General features: G+C 45.3%; 1 protein-coding gene across 1 annotated transcript in view; it reads left to right on the top strand.

The window, feature by feature from the left end:
- The window catches only part of APOLTP (apolipoprotein lipid transfer particle homolog), an 85014-nt gene that overhangs the window by 20517 nt on the left and 50288 nt on the right, over positions 1–14209 (top strand). Inside the window, exons 15-28 of the mRNA XM_088656560.1 lie at positions 187–266; positions 1260–1440; positions 2176–2331; positions 3908–4041; positions 4775–4933; positions 6598–6778; positions 7478–7689; positions 8196–8384; positions 9426–9568; positions 10076–10238; positions 10450–10536; positions 10993–11127; positions 13127–13246; positions 13970–14062. Of these exons, the coding sequence (XP_088512686.1) occupies positions 187–266; positions 1260–1440; positions 2176–2331; positions 3908–4041; positions 4775–4933; positions 6598–6778; positions 7478–7689; positions 8196–8384; positions 9426–9568; positions 10076–10238; positions 10450–10536; positions 10993–11127; positions 13127–13246; positions 13970–14062 (2033 nt within the window). The remainder of the gene's footprint in view (positions 1–186; positions 267–1259; positions 1441–2175; positions 2332–3907; positions 4042–4774; positions 4934–6597; positions 6779–7477; positions 7690–8195; positions 8385–9425; positions 9569–10075; positions 10239–10449; positions 10537–10992; positions 11128–13126; positions 13247–13969; positions 14063–14209) is intronic.

Here is a 14209-nt window from a genome sequence, read left to right as displayed (position 1 = left end):
CAGAAGGCCCTCGGAGCTGGACCTCAGTGTCCGGGCTGAACGATGGGGGGTGGAGATGAGCCAAGTAAGGATTTGAACCCTGGTTTTTCAGGTCCTAGTCCAACACTCTAACCACTACACCACACTGCCTATCATTGGGCAAATCAGCAAATAAAAACCACATACAGTTCCTTCTGTTTCTGTCAGGAAACATTGAATCCTCTAGAAATTCACGTGTGGGGCATCTGGAACTGATAGTTGATGATGACAACATCTACTACATTAAGGTAAGCGTGCTCTTGCAACCAAGGATTTTGTGAACACAGCATGGCATGGGCAAAGGAACAAGAGAACCAGAGCAGAGAGCTGTCTGCTTGATTATGCAACATCCTTCCTAAGGTCTATAATGTATCCCACAGCTATTTGCTTGCCATTGGCTATGTTCTCTCTCCACTGATGAAAGATAGAATGCCTTTGAATGCCAGTTGCTGGGAATCTCACGCGGGAAGAGGGCTATTGCACTCAAGTTCCACTTGCAGGCTTCACAAAGGCATGTAGTTGGCCACTGTGCATACCTGCCAAGTTCGGGACTTAAAGATCCGGGATCGGCAGCGCGCGCATGACCGGAAGTTGCGTGACGCAACTTCCGGTGGCGCTTTGCCCTTCTATGGGCATCAGAAAATGGCGGCGCCAGCGCCGGAAGTCGCTTCCGCGCATGACCGGAAACACGTAAAAGCGACTTCCGGCGCCGGCGCCGCCATTTTCTGATGCCCATAGAAGGGCAAAACGCCACCGGAAGTCGCGTCACGCAACTTCCGGTCATGCGCGGAAGCGACTTCCGGCGCCGCCATTTTCTGGTGCCCATAGAAGGGCAAAGCGGCACCAGAAAAATGGCCGCCGGGCAGAAGCCGATTTAAGGGACAATACCGGGATTTTTCACTAAACGGGAGACCACCGGGAAACGGTAAGAGAAAAGGGGTTTTCCCGGCGGAAACGGGATACTTGGCAGCTATGCCACTGTGAGAACAGGATGATGGACTAAACTCAGTTGGTTAGAATGTGGTGCTGATAACACCAAGGTTGCAAGTTTGATCCCCGAATGAGACAGGTAGATACTCCTGCATTGCAGGAGGGTGGGTTACATGATCCTCAGGGTTCCTTCTGACTCTACAATTCTACGCTTTTATGATTAGGCGGGCCTTTGCACTGCTCCAGGTGAGCTCTTCTTATGTCCTTACATTTTCCGTTTAAGGATGCCCTATTGGCTGTGGTTTTTGCAGGGAAGGGCAGATCTGCACACGGCAGCTGCAGAGCAGAGGTACACAAGCCACCTGGAAGCAAAGTTGCTGAGAGATGGGAGCCCCATAGTTCTTTCAGGAAATCTCACAAAACAGCCTGGGAAGAAGATGGCATTTTCAGTATCCTTGATTAATCTGCTGAAGGATTCGGCTTTCCTTTCAGGTAAGTGCATATCACAATACGTGTGTGTCTGCTTGTTTCATTTAATAAAATGTATATCCTGCCTGATTGTAGGGTAAACCTTTTACGGAAAAGATAAAACAATAAAATTGTCCCTAAAAAACCCCAACTCGCAACCATAATTTAAAACACATGGAAAGTTAAAAACCAAAACAGAATAGACTGAAGCAAATGAAAACTCATACAAGCTTTCTAAACATCTGAGTAGGTTTGTCTAAATAAGAATATCTTCAGCAGGCGCTGAAAAGAATACAGTGAGTACACCTGCCTGATATCAAGAGGCAGGGAGTTCCAAAGTACCACACTAGGCGATCAAGTTCCTACAGATGCTGTGAGGGTATTATGTGTACATATGAGCATCTCACAAGTTCATTGAACACCTGACCAGGGAGTGGGGCTGTGCCCACTAGTCCTTTTTCTTGGCGTTGATGGTCATGCTGGGCACACGTGTTTTGCTATGCTTGCTTTCCTGCAGGTGGGTTATTGTTGTTTATTAGGAGGGGAGGGGTGCTGCAAACGAGTCTGGTGCTCCTGCTGTGCATTTGCACTTCACGGCCTTCCCCACCCACCACCCACCTTCCTCCTGGTAAGCACCCACCCCCTCTCACCTGCCAGGAAACCGGCGCAGCAACTCATTCCCACCTGATGAGCCACTTATGCAGGTATCTGATCTCCTAATGGTATCAATTGAGGGTATCATTTCCTCTGTTTCTTTAGTGTGTTTGGAGAAGAAAGCAGATGATAAGATGAAACAGTATTCACTGGAGGGAGAAACCCACATTCCAGGGGTTCTTGGATCTCACATCGCTGCTCTTCTGCAACAACGAGCGGAAATCTGGTCCAGCGCCCTGAGAATTAAATATGGATTGTTTGGTACTCAGTTCTTATACTGTACTAATACATAAACAAAGTTGAGCTCTATTGCCTTTGTCAGTCTTGTTCTTGCTCTCGTGCAGAAGGATCTGATTGGCCACTGTGGGAAATGTGATGCCGGACTAGACGGAGCCTTCATTTAATCCGGCAGGGCTGTTATGATAATAATAATAATTTATTATTTATACCCCGCCCATCTGGCTGGGTTTCCCCAGCCACTCTGGGCGGCTTCCAACCAAATATTAAAAACAGTACAGCATCAAACATTAAAAACTTCCCTAAACAGGGCCGCCTTCAGTTGTCTTCTAAAAGTAAAATAATTGCTTATTGTCTTGACATCTGCTGGGAGGGCGTTCCACAGGGCGGGTGCCACTACCGAGAAGGCCCTCTGTCTGGTTCCCTGTAACCTCACTTCTCACAATAAGGGAACCTCCAGAAGGCCCTCGGTGCTGGATCTCAGTGTCCGGGCTGAATGATGGGGGTGGAGACGCTCCTTCAGGTATACAGGACCGAGGCCGTTTAGGGCTTTAAAGGTCAGCACCAACACTTTGAACTGTGCTCGGAAACGTACTGGGAGCCAGTGTAGATATCTCAGGACCGGTGTTATGTGGTCCTGGCGGCCACTCCCAGTCACTAGTCTAGCTGCCGCATTCTGGATTAATTGCAGTTTCCGGGTCACCTTCAAAGGTAGCCCCATGTAGAGTGCATTGCAGTAGTCCAAGTGAGAAATAACCAGAGCATGCACCACTCTGGTGAGACAGTCCGCAGGCAGGTAGGGTCTCAGCCTGCGTACCAGATGGAGCTGGTAGACAGCCGCCCTGGACACAGAATTAACCTGTGCCTCCATGGACAGCTGTGAGTCCAAAATGACTCCCAGGCTGCGCACCTGGTCCTTCAGGGGCATAGTTACCCCATTCAGGACCAGGGAATCCTCCACACCTGCCCGCCTCCTGTCCCCCCAAAACAGTACTTCTGTCCTGTCAGGATTCAACCTCAATCCGTTTGCTGCCATCCATCCTCTAATGTTATTAATGCAAGGTATAGGGATGGGGAAGAAATTTGATTCAGTCCACACTTAAAGGTGAACTTACTTAATTTGCACTTTCCAAAACAATTTCACAAACCAGAATGCAGCCACCTTTCAAAATTTGCACTTCTCTGAATTTTGCAGTGCAATTCTCCAGCCAAGTAATGCATACAAAAATTCATATGCTGGGGGTAAGCCATGCATAAAATGCATGTATTACTGAAAATCAAATACAAAAATGCATTATATAAGGGGAATTTGTTTGCAAAAAAAATGTGCAAATTAGGAAAGATTGCAGAGAGAAATGTGTATATACCAGGAGAACTTTTCATTAGAATCGTGATAAATTTTCACAAACCTATGTGGAGAACTGAACTTAAGACTGGGAAAATGAGAAGCTGTAAGAAACCAGAATGGACAGAGTCACACATCCCTCATGAGGTGTGAGCATAGATCTGTTAGCAGTGACTGCGCCTGAGTGCTTTGAAAACAGAATAATGTCATTTGGTAAATATATCTGTATGTACATTTGCGTTTTACCTGGAGCAGGAGCTGCAAAAAGCCTTCACCATGAATGTACCACGGGCCAGAAGTTGAAAGTGGAGAATGTCCCAAGGGATGCCTACAGACTAGATTTGGAGCATGAACTGTATTGCACTCAGATTCTAGCCTATAACCACAAGGTAAAGCATTTAGTTCATTTAACGGAACAATTATGATTGCTGAGTAATGGTGCTGAATCCAGATTTCTTCCTCATGGAAACTAAATAATGAAGATGTGAGATGCACTCTTGTGGGAAGGGAATTCTACAACTTAGCAGCTGCCACAGAGATCTGCTTTTACCTGATGCTGAAAAGTGGGGTAGAGTTGGCTCTAGGTTAGGATGTGGGCATTTTGTAAGAGATGTGCCAAAATAGGCCACTCCACAATGAGCATCCCCCAACTATGGGTAGCTGTTAGGGTTGGGGATGGAGGTGAAATTTGTTTGTCCCGCAGATCGCAACACAATTCCCCATCAACCAGATATTTCAATGCAGCTTCGGTGTACAAAAAGTGCCCACAAAAGTAGGTATTTTATGGTTTAAATGTGTGCCAAATGTGTGTTATAAAAACAATGCACTGAAAAGCATTGCAACATAGGACTTTTGGGAGAACGTGTGCCTTAATGCGGATAATAAAATATACAGTACAGCTTACATGTGAACTTTTTGCGCCTTCTTTCAAAACTATCTGCACAAAACAGGCTGGAATGAATGCTAGGATTTGAACACCAGTCTGAATGAAACAGGGCAGATTTCGATTCCTCCATCCATTCATGGCAGTGCATCACTGAGAAGCCCGTCACCAGCAGGCTGCTATAAGGAATGTAGTAATTATTTAGTACCAATTATAAAACCCAAGTTGCTTTTCCACAGGTCAATCTACGCCACGAAGAAACTGCCTCTCGCCTGCATTCCCGACTAGAGCTGAACTATGGAAAACACTGGGACGAAATCAACAACAAGCGGAAAGTGATAGTCAGCCAGACATTTACCAATAGTTCTCGTCCAGCTCTGACTAGCTATTTCATGGAGGTAAAAGTAAAAGACCCAGTGGCGTTGCAGCAGTTGAGATGGTGACTAGGGAATTGCACCTCGGTGAAAACCTATAAAGATGATGGAGAAGTCTTTGTAGCTGGTGGGAAATAAGTCCTCCCTCACAGAACTACAATATCCAGAGTAGTTTAACAGTCAACCCCTCTTCCCAGGTAACTGGGAATTGTAGCTCTGGGAAGGGAATATGGAGGGTCTCCCAGTCATGTGCACGAATTCCTGGGGGCCAAGGCTCTTTGGGTCCCCTCAATGGTTTTTTTAGTGCAAACTCCCCCCTCCCCGGCCACCGCCACCAACATTGCCACGACATTGCACATGTGATATCAGGATATCATGTCGGGTCCCCTTAATGTTTTTAATAATAATAATAACAATAACAATAACAATAATAATAATAATAATAATAATAATAATAATAATTTTATTTATACCCCGCCCTCCCCAGTCAACACCAGGCTCAGGGCGGCTAACACCGGATATAAAACAATCGATTAAAATACAGCTTAAAAACAAGATTAAATACAACATTAAAATGCAGCCTCATTTCAATAGAACCTCAGATCAAAAACTGTTTGGGGAAGAAAATGCCAAATCTTCACCAGGCCACCTATCCAGACTGGCCAGAAAAAAAGCCAGGGAAGTCCCCAAATAGGAGTTCTGTCACAGAAGGAAAGAGGGGGAGGGGGTCAAGTTGGTTCCAGGCCAAAGGCCAGGCGGAACAACTCTGTCTTACAGGCCCTGCGGAAAGAAAGATGGCAGCTTTGTTCCCAGTAGACAGTGCTGGCACGAGCAGGGCAAGGGGCAGCGTTGCTCTCCTGGCTCCCCATGCAAACCATCGATGCCAGTGGTGGGGAGTGGGGAGCTTGGCACAGTGCAGGAATGTCCTTGGGAATGTCTGGCTGGATCTCGGCAATCAGCATTGGGAAGCCAGATAAACAAAGCCAACCAGCTCACCGCCATTGTGTATACCAGGCATCCCCAAACTGTGGCCCTCCAGATGTTTTGGCCTACAACTCCCATGATCCCTAGCTAACAGGACCAGTGGTCAGGGACTTACCTTCCAAGTCCCGGACTGCAGAATCCGGGACCGGCAGCCGTGTGACACCGGAAGTTGCGTCGACGTATCTTCCGGTGTCGCTTTGCCCTTTTATGGGCACCAAAAATGGCCACCGCCGGCTTCAAAAGTAGCTTCTACGCATGACCAGAAGTGCGTCGACGCAACTTCCGGTGTCGCCCCGCTCATCTATGGGCACCAAAATGGCCACCGCCGACACCGGAAGTCGCATCTAAGCACTTCCGGTCATGCATAGATGCGACTTTTGAAGCCGGCGGCGGCCATTTTTGTGCCCATAGAAGGGCAAATTAAAAAAATGGCCGCCGGCAGGAGAAAATAACGGAGAAAAACAGGAGACGAAGTGATATGGGGGACCACCGGGAAAAGGTAAGTAAAAACGGGGGTTTCCCGGGGAAAACGGAAGACTTGGCAGCTATGGTCAGGGATGATGGGAATTGTAGGCCAAAACACCTGAAGGGCCAAAGTTTGGGGATGCCTGGTGTATACCGTGAGTATGCAGCTTTACTTTGAACTGCTGGTAGTCTCTCTTCTGTCGTATGAAATGCAGCCCACCCTTTTTTGTGTCCCCCAGTTCACCGTTCAAGTGCCTGAAAAGCAAGTGGATTACAGAACTCAGCTCCAGCACTCCTGTTCCAGACAGAGTTCCACGGAAATAAGCACCCACTTCAAAGTGCACTATAACAACCGCGTCCCTTTTGTGGTGGGGCTGCAGTGGAAAGAGACATCAAGGCATTCTCTGAAGAAATGGGAAGGTATGCATAAACACACACACACACACACACACACACACACACACACACACCCTACTCACAAGGCTTATTTTAATATTTGGTTTTAATATTTGTAGTCTGCTTTTTCCAACAACAGATGTTGTTGGAATCGGCTCACGATAATAACAAAGGCATTAGCAAACCTACTCTGGATGCTCTGAACAGAAAAGCAGCCGCTTCTGAATATTTGAAGAAAGGTATATATTTTGTGTAGACACACACACAAAGAGAGGGAGAGGAGAGAGAGAGAGAGAGAGAGATTGTTGACATCCTTCTTCACAAGAGACAATGGAGTACGCCTGCAGGGGTGAAGTAAAAAAAAACTGCATTAGAAACTCCATTTCAGACAAGCCATGGTCACCTGTGCTACACCTGACATCCTATAAGATGTAACTTGTGGGGCAGGTAAAGGTGAGACCTGTTCAGAGGGGACTCAGCAGTGGATACAACTAAACATTTATTAAATGAGGAACGATTATTCTTTTTTTCCCCAAAGGACAGGTAGAGAACTACCAGGGGAAATTGGCAGTTTAGGTTTATGTTGCAGTTTTATTTGGGCCTGAGTTAACTCCTGCTGATGTTACTTTCACACTGAGAAGCATTTTGTGGTGGCCTGATAGCTAGACACTGTTGATCAGAACTGAATAGCATTAACAGGTGCAGCTTTCCATTCTTTGTAAGGTACGTTCAACATGGACACGCCCTGGCTGTACCTGTTTGCCGCTCACAAGCTACACCAGCCCCAGCATTCGGCTTATTTAGCAACCATTGAATTAACTGCTGGGAAGGCCTTTGTGGTCAAGGGCCTGCTTGTGGAGGTCTTCTGCAAGGACAGAGATGACAAGAAGGAAGGGAGAATTCTGATCCACACGCCAACCGCCACCTACTTGCAGGTTAGTTCCCATGTCAACCCTGCCTTTGTCCTAATGCTTTTTCATCATCTGCTGATGTTTGTATTCCATGGCCACGAGAGGTTGGAAATGGGATTGTACTAGTGGCAGTTTAGTTTACCTATTTGGTCCACAGGTCATAAATATCAGATATGGTAGAATCATCGAATTGTAGAGTTAGAAGGGATTGGGAAGGTCATCGAGACCAACTGTCTGCAATGCAGGAATCTGTTGTTTGTACTTTAGTAGAAGAAACCTTGTTGTTGTTTAGTTGTTTAGTCGTGTCCGACTCTTCATGACCCCATGGACCAGAGCACACCAGGCACTCCTGTCTTCCACCGCCTTCTGCAGTTTGGTCAAACTCATGTTGGTGGCTTCGAGAACACTGTCCAACCATCTCGTCCTCTGTCATCCCCTTCTCCTTGTGCCCTCCATCTTTCCCAACATCAGGGTCTTTTCCATTCTAAGAACCCTTAGAAGAACCCAAAACCATCATTCTAAATTTTCAGGCATCTACAGTCAACTACTTCGCAAGCGGTTTTCTGCACAGCCAGAGTGAAGTGGTGTCTCTGTGGAACCAGCTGATAAAGAATGAGATTCGCCTGGAAAATAACGAAAAGACAAAGTTTCTCCATTTCTGTATAAAGTCCGCAAAGCAAGAATTCAATATGACGATGGGTTACTTTCACCTGGAGGTGGTAAGATGGTCAGAGCTATAGTCTGTTTACAGTTATTGGGGCATTTTTGTTTAGGACAGGAATAAGAGAAATGACAGATGAGCAAAAAATTATGCATGGTGGTTTGAAATTTGTCTTCCTTTCTCATTAGGATGGGAGGGAAATAAGTTTCATTTCAATGTGAATCTACTATATTCACATTGCCCAAAGCAATGTGCAAAGCGAAACACAGCCATCCTTCAAAATTCACACATCTCTGAATTTTGTGATGTTCTCCAGTTAAATAATGTATATAAAAAGAGTGCATAGTTATGCATGTGAGTGAAAATAACATTCAAATGCATTGTAAGGGACAGTTTGCAAAACACAAAAAAGGTGCATTTGGCAAAATTGCATACAAAATTTATGTGTGAATAGAAATTCACACGAAAATGCAGGCAAATCCTAATTTGCTATTAGGATACCCCTATTCTCCTCAGAGAGCTGCAACACAGTTCCCTGGGAAGAGGAACTGACCGTTAAAGCACTCTAGAAATTCTAGATCTGGGAGGGGTCTCCAAAGAACTCAGCCTCCTTAATGAACTACAGTTCCCAGGATTCCTTGGGGAAAGCCATGTCTGTTTAAAGTGGTATCCTAGTGCCTTGCAAGTGTAGTGCAGATGGGGACTCACTTGGATTATCCTGGTGGTCTGGATAGCTGACATCCTTAATCTGAGATCCAGAGGATGCCCTAACAACATATGTGATTGCGTACTTTCTATCACGGGTGGGCTATCCTGTTTCGCTGCCTGAAGCAAATGGCCCAATGTGCCACGACCCTAGTCCTCTGCAGTTATTGTTTGTCACATCAGTTTGATGTACGGGGATCATTATGGATAGACGAGCGCTGTATCCTTATATTTTTTCTAATTGTATTCCTATGTTTAATTGCATGTTCAAAAACTTTGTGGGATCAAAATGGCATTTTACTGTCCACATTTTAGCAGCATTTTATGCATACTTTTCTCTCTTCCACCCGCTCCAATTCTGTGCCTGTGCCTGAATTTGATTTCTTGGTCACAGCCTAGGAAGGCAAACGTTTCTGTGCAGGTTTTGTGGACGGATCACAAGACCCCACCACCGCTTGAGCTGCAGTTTGAGGCACAGATAGAAGAAGTCAAGAAGGAGAAAATGCTCTACCAAAAACGTGGGACTGTCCTGTTCAGGTACTTTAATTTCCACTCGTCCCGCTCCATTCATATCATCCATTTGGGTAAACAAAACAAAGAGATATTTCACCTCTCTCAATCAACACAGTAAATGTCAATACAAATACATTGCTTCTTCAGCGTGACAGCACCTGCTCTCTGGAACTCCCTGCTCATTGATTAGGCAGATACTTTAAATGTAATGTCTTTGGTGTCTGCTAAAAGCTTTTTTTGTTTGGACAAGCCTATCCTGACTTTCTTTGCCCTCCTCCCTTGCAATTCTAAGCACTGGTTTAGAGGCAACCAGAAGGTTGCGCTACTGTTAAAATAATCCAGATTAGACAATGGTGCACTTTATGAAACTGAACCGATGTGACATGATAATATATTTACTGGGAAACACTGTAATGTTTACATAGGGCATTATTGCATTGTAGCAGCTTGAGCCGAAGGCAATTCAGAGTGAGGTTTCCCATCTTCTGTGTTTCAACTGAAAGTTCCTTGCTTCTTTTATTCACATCCCAGGCACCCGTTTAAACTGCCCGTCCCACAAAGCTTTCTCCTCCAGGAAACCTTCACTCTGAACAAAAAGGAGAAGCATTATTTCTTGGAAACTAAAGTTTTGATCAACGAGCTTGAAGAGTCTGTTCAGACCCTCACACTCAGCTACCAAGCTGAAAATCCGCATGTGAGTGAAAATTATGAAACCATCTGCCTCCCCGCCCCCGGTAACATTTTCAATAGCAAAGCAGCCATGAAATAAGCTACGCATCTGTGTAAAGTTTTCTTCTTCTTCTTCTTCTTCTTCTTCTTCTTCTTCTTCTTCTTCTTCTTCTTCTTCTTCTTCTTCTTCTTCTTCTTCTTCTTCTTCTTCTTCCCAACCCTTCACCCATTTCCAGGTTTGTGCTGGATTGACGCATCCATACAACAGCAAGTTCTTCCCCCAAAATATAGAGGTTTGCGCCATAACACGAAATCTCAGCTGTGTAAGTAAGTTTGATGAGACTGAGGGAATGATTCAGTATGCATGAAGTCGCCTCAGGGGAGATTATGAAGACATTCTGGCTACAGCCCTGGTTTTATGGCCATGTCCACACTATACATTTATAGCACTTGTATACCACTTTAAACGGTTATGGCTTCCCCCAAAGAATCATGGGAACAGTAGTTTGTTAAGGGTGCTGAGAGTGGTTGGAAGACCCTCTCGCCACCCCTTGCTCTACTAGCACAACTATCCAGAGAGCTCACAGGACGTAGATGCGGCTGCTTCCTGTCCTCAATTTGGCCATTGCTCACATGCTTGCCCAAATCCTGCTGCCAGCCCTCCTAACCAAAGTTATGGTCTCTAATGCATTAGATCTGTAGACAGTCTCTCCATATTTAGACAAAGGTGCTGCTTTGCTGATCTGGCACTTTTAAATACTCATTATATCAACCCACAGGTGGAACAGGAGATCGAAGTGACCCTAAAGGTCAACAGGAAAGAGGCTCTCAGCTTCCTGGGCAAATACCAGAACCAATCTAGCATGGCTGATTCCCAACACCTTGTACAAATGGATATGACACATGCATTCCAGGTACTTAGAGAAGAGGCACCACTTTCTCTTTGTCTGTCTCCATCCCACTTAACTTCTCAGAGTTTTGGCAAATAATGTATAGGTTGCTCACTATGTTTCATTTCTTTCTATTCTCATCAGGATAACTGGGGGTTTTTTAATTAAAAAAAATTCAGCTGTGGGCTTCAATGGAAGGATGGACAGGATATAAATTTAATAATTAAATTAAATTAAAAACCAGCTTATGCTTGCCAATCTAAAATCCAGATGTTTTTGGACTACAGCTCTCTACAGCTGACTGGGATTGATGGCGGCTTAGTCCCAACCATCTGGAAGGCAATAGGTTGGACAAGAGTGCTGCTGTCATCCAGTCAACCACCAGCATATTGTATTATGTGCAACTACAGTGCGGAAGCGGGACACGGGTGGCGCTGTGGGTTAAACCACTGAGCCTAGGGCTTGCTGATCAGAAAGTCGGCAGTTCGAATCCCCACGACAGGGTGAGCTCCCGTTGCTCAGTCCCAGCTCTTGCTAATCTAGCAGTTCAAAAGCACGTCAAAGTGCAAGTAGATAAATAGGTACCGCTACAGCGGGAAGGTAAACGGCGTTTCTGTGTGCTGCTCTGCTTCGCCAGAAGCGGCTTTGTCATGCTGGCCACATGACCTGGAAGCTGTACGCCGGCTCCCCTGGCCAATAACGTGAGATGAGTGCCGCAACCCCAGAGTCGGTCACGACTGGACCTAATGCTCAGGGGTCCCTTTACCTTTACCTTTATAGTGCGGAAGCAGGTCTTGCAATCCCTGTTGCTCAGACCGCAGTGATATCCGTGGAGCTTTCATGAGCATAGAGGAGCATGGGGTTATGTCTGCATTAGGACATGTCTATAGGGTGGCTGTGTGTCCTCCTCTACAGTGGCCAGGCCTCCATTTGAAGGGCTGTCTGGTTCAAGCCCAGGACCAGAGAAAGGAAGGAAACCTAAGAAGGGAGAGCAGGAGAGGCTTTGAAGTCACCAATCCAAGAGTTAGCACTTGCACAGCAGTCTGAGCAAGGCTCGTCCAGTCGCAGCCTTCTCCTTTGGAGTGAGATGCATTTCTATTTAAATGATAGTAATTGGGTTGAAGCTGGTGCTTATCCTACTCAGAGTAGACCCATAGAAATTAATGGACCTATGTTAGTAATGTTCATTCAGTTCAATGATGTGCTCTGAGAATTGAATAATCTCTCTCAAACGAGCATCCATACATATGAATTAGCATATGCAAATTTCCATGTAAATCTGTGTCCTCTCTTTATTGCAATGCATAAGCAGCCATGCTACTTGCCTGGACTACAATATTTAACCTCTTTAATAACCACGGCTTCCAAATGGGGAACTATAATGTGGCCTGCAGTAAAGTCATGCAAGATGAGTCAGAGCATCTTCTGTTAATCTGAAGAAAGGGATAACTTTGAGAATTTTAAGGAAAAACCATCTTCCACAAAAGCTGCTGCTTGCCTTCTATCACTGTGCCATACAGAGCGTGCTCACGTACGGTTTATGTGTGTGGTACGGAAGATGTACTTCTCAGGATAGAGCAGGGCTGTGCAGAATTATTAAAACAGCAGAGAGCATTATTGGCTGCTCACTCACCACCTTAGAACAAATTTACACCACCAGGTGCCATAGAAAAGCACTAGACATATCAAGAGATCCAACGCACCCTGGTCACCATTTCTTTGAGCTCCTGCCATCGGGACGGAGATATAGAACAATGCAGGCAAGAACGAGCCGTCTCAGGAACAGTTTCTTCTCTAGAGCAATTTTGGCCTTAAATGTAAAGCCTGGACTTTGAAGTCATCTTATTTTACTTGTTATTTTGTATTATATTTACTGTTTTTAATTAGGTTTTTGTAATTTTGGATTATGCGGAATGCTTTATCGGAGTGGATGTAGCAACCGAGTAATTTCGTTGTTCCTGCAAGGGGACAATGACAATAAAGATATCTTATATCTTAACTTGTTGGGTTTCCTTCCTACTAGCTCAAGTTTCCACAGTCGGTTGCTATGAGGGGGGAGCTCTTTTCAAGAGAAGCCAGGCTGGCTGATTTTGCATCCGGTGTGACAATAACAGCTACTATCGACCAACAGGATACTTCGCAGGTCAGGTTTCGTCCTAGTCTTTTATGCAACTAAGAGGACCTCTAGACCAGCCTTTCTCAGCCTTGGGTCCCCAGATATTGTTCGACGACAACTCCTATCATTCCTAGCCAGCATGGGAAGTGGTCAGGGATAGTGGGAGATGTGATTTGAAAACATCTGGGCACCCAATGTTGAGAAAGGTGGGAGGGATTCAAGCACAATTCATGTGGATCATTGTAGCACAGCAAATCCACTTTAAAAAAAAATCACAGACACTAGGAAAGAGAGAGGAAAATGCACTGGAAAATGTGGGACAAACAAATATTGGCAGAAACTGTCTCCAGGCAGACATTTTTCCAAGTCATTGCAATGTAGACATTTGTCCATTTTAACCTACCCTCTGTAATAATTATGATTGCAGCCAATGCTATCCATGGTTGGAACCTTCTATTAACCCAAGGGTGAGGTTCTCATGGAGGAACAGAAGCAAGCATGTGCGGAAAGGGGGAGCAGAAATGTTGTCCAATGATGTCCGTTGCCATGTCACATCGTGCCCACTGGTGTCAATGAAATTTAGCATGACGTGCCAGTATATCAGTCAGAAAGCCACGGCTCCATAACCCAACAGATAATGCAGGCATGAAAGGAGCTTTAGAAAATGGGAGGGAAGTGGTAGCAGTATAATCAAGAGAGCTAGCATAATATTCCCCGTGTCTGAATGTACCCCCTCTTCTGTATCAACAGTTTACAGCTTGGCTGAATGGAACCAAGACTGGGTTTGGAATTTATTCACAATTTTCTCACTCGAATCAATCAAAGTTTCTTCCAAGTTTCCAGGTACCAAAATTCACATTCTCCAACAGCAGCAGCAGCAGCAGCAATTTGCGTTTAGTCTTCTCCTTTCTTTCCCCCTTACATTTTGCTTTGTTGAAATGATGTGATAGTTGCTGGAGTTGTCAGTCTTCAGGGTTTTCTCCAGCTCAG

Source organism: Zootoca vivipara, chromosome 13 (genome assembly GCF_965207765.1).
Source record: "Zootoca vivipara chromosome 13, rZooViv2.hap1.1, whole genome shotgun sequence".
Lineage (NCBI taxonomy): Eukaryota > Metazoa > Chordata > Lepidosauria > Squamata > Lacertidae > Zootoca > Zootoca vivipara.
This window is presented reverse-complemented; position numbering and strand designations above follow the sequence as displayed.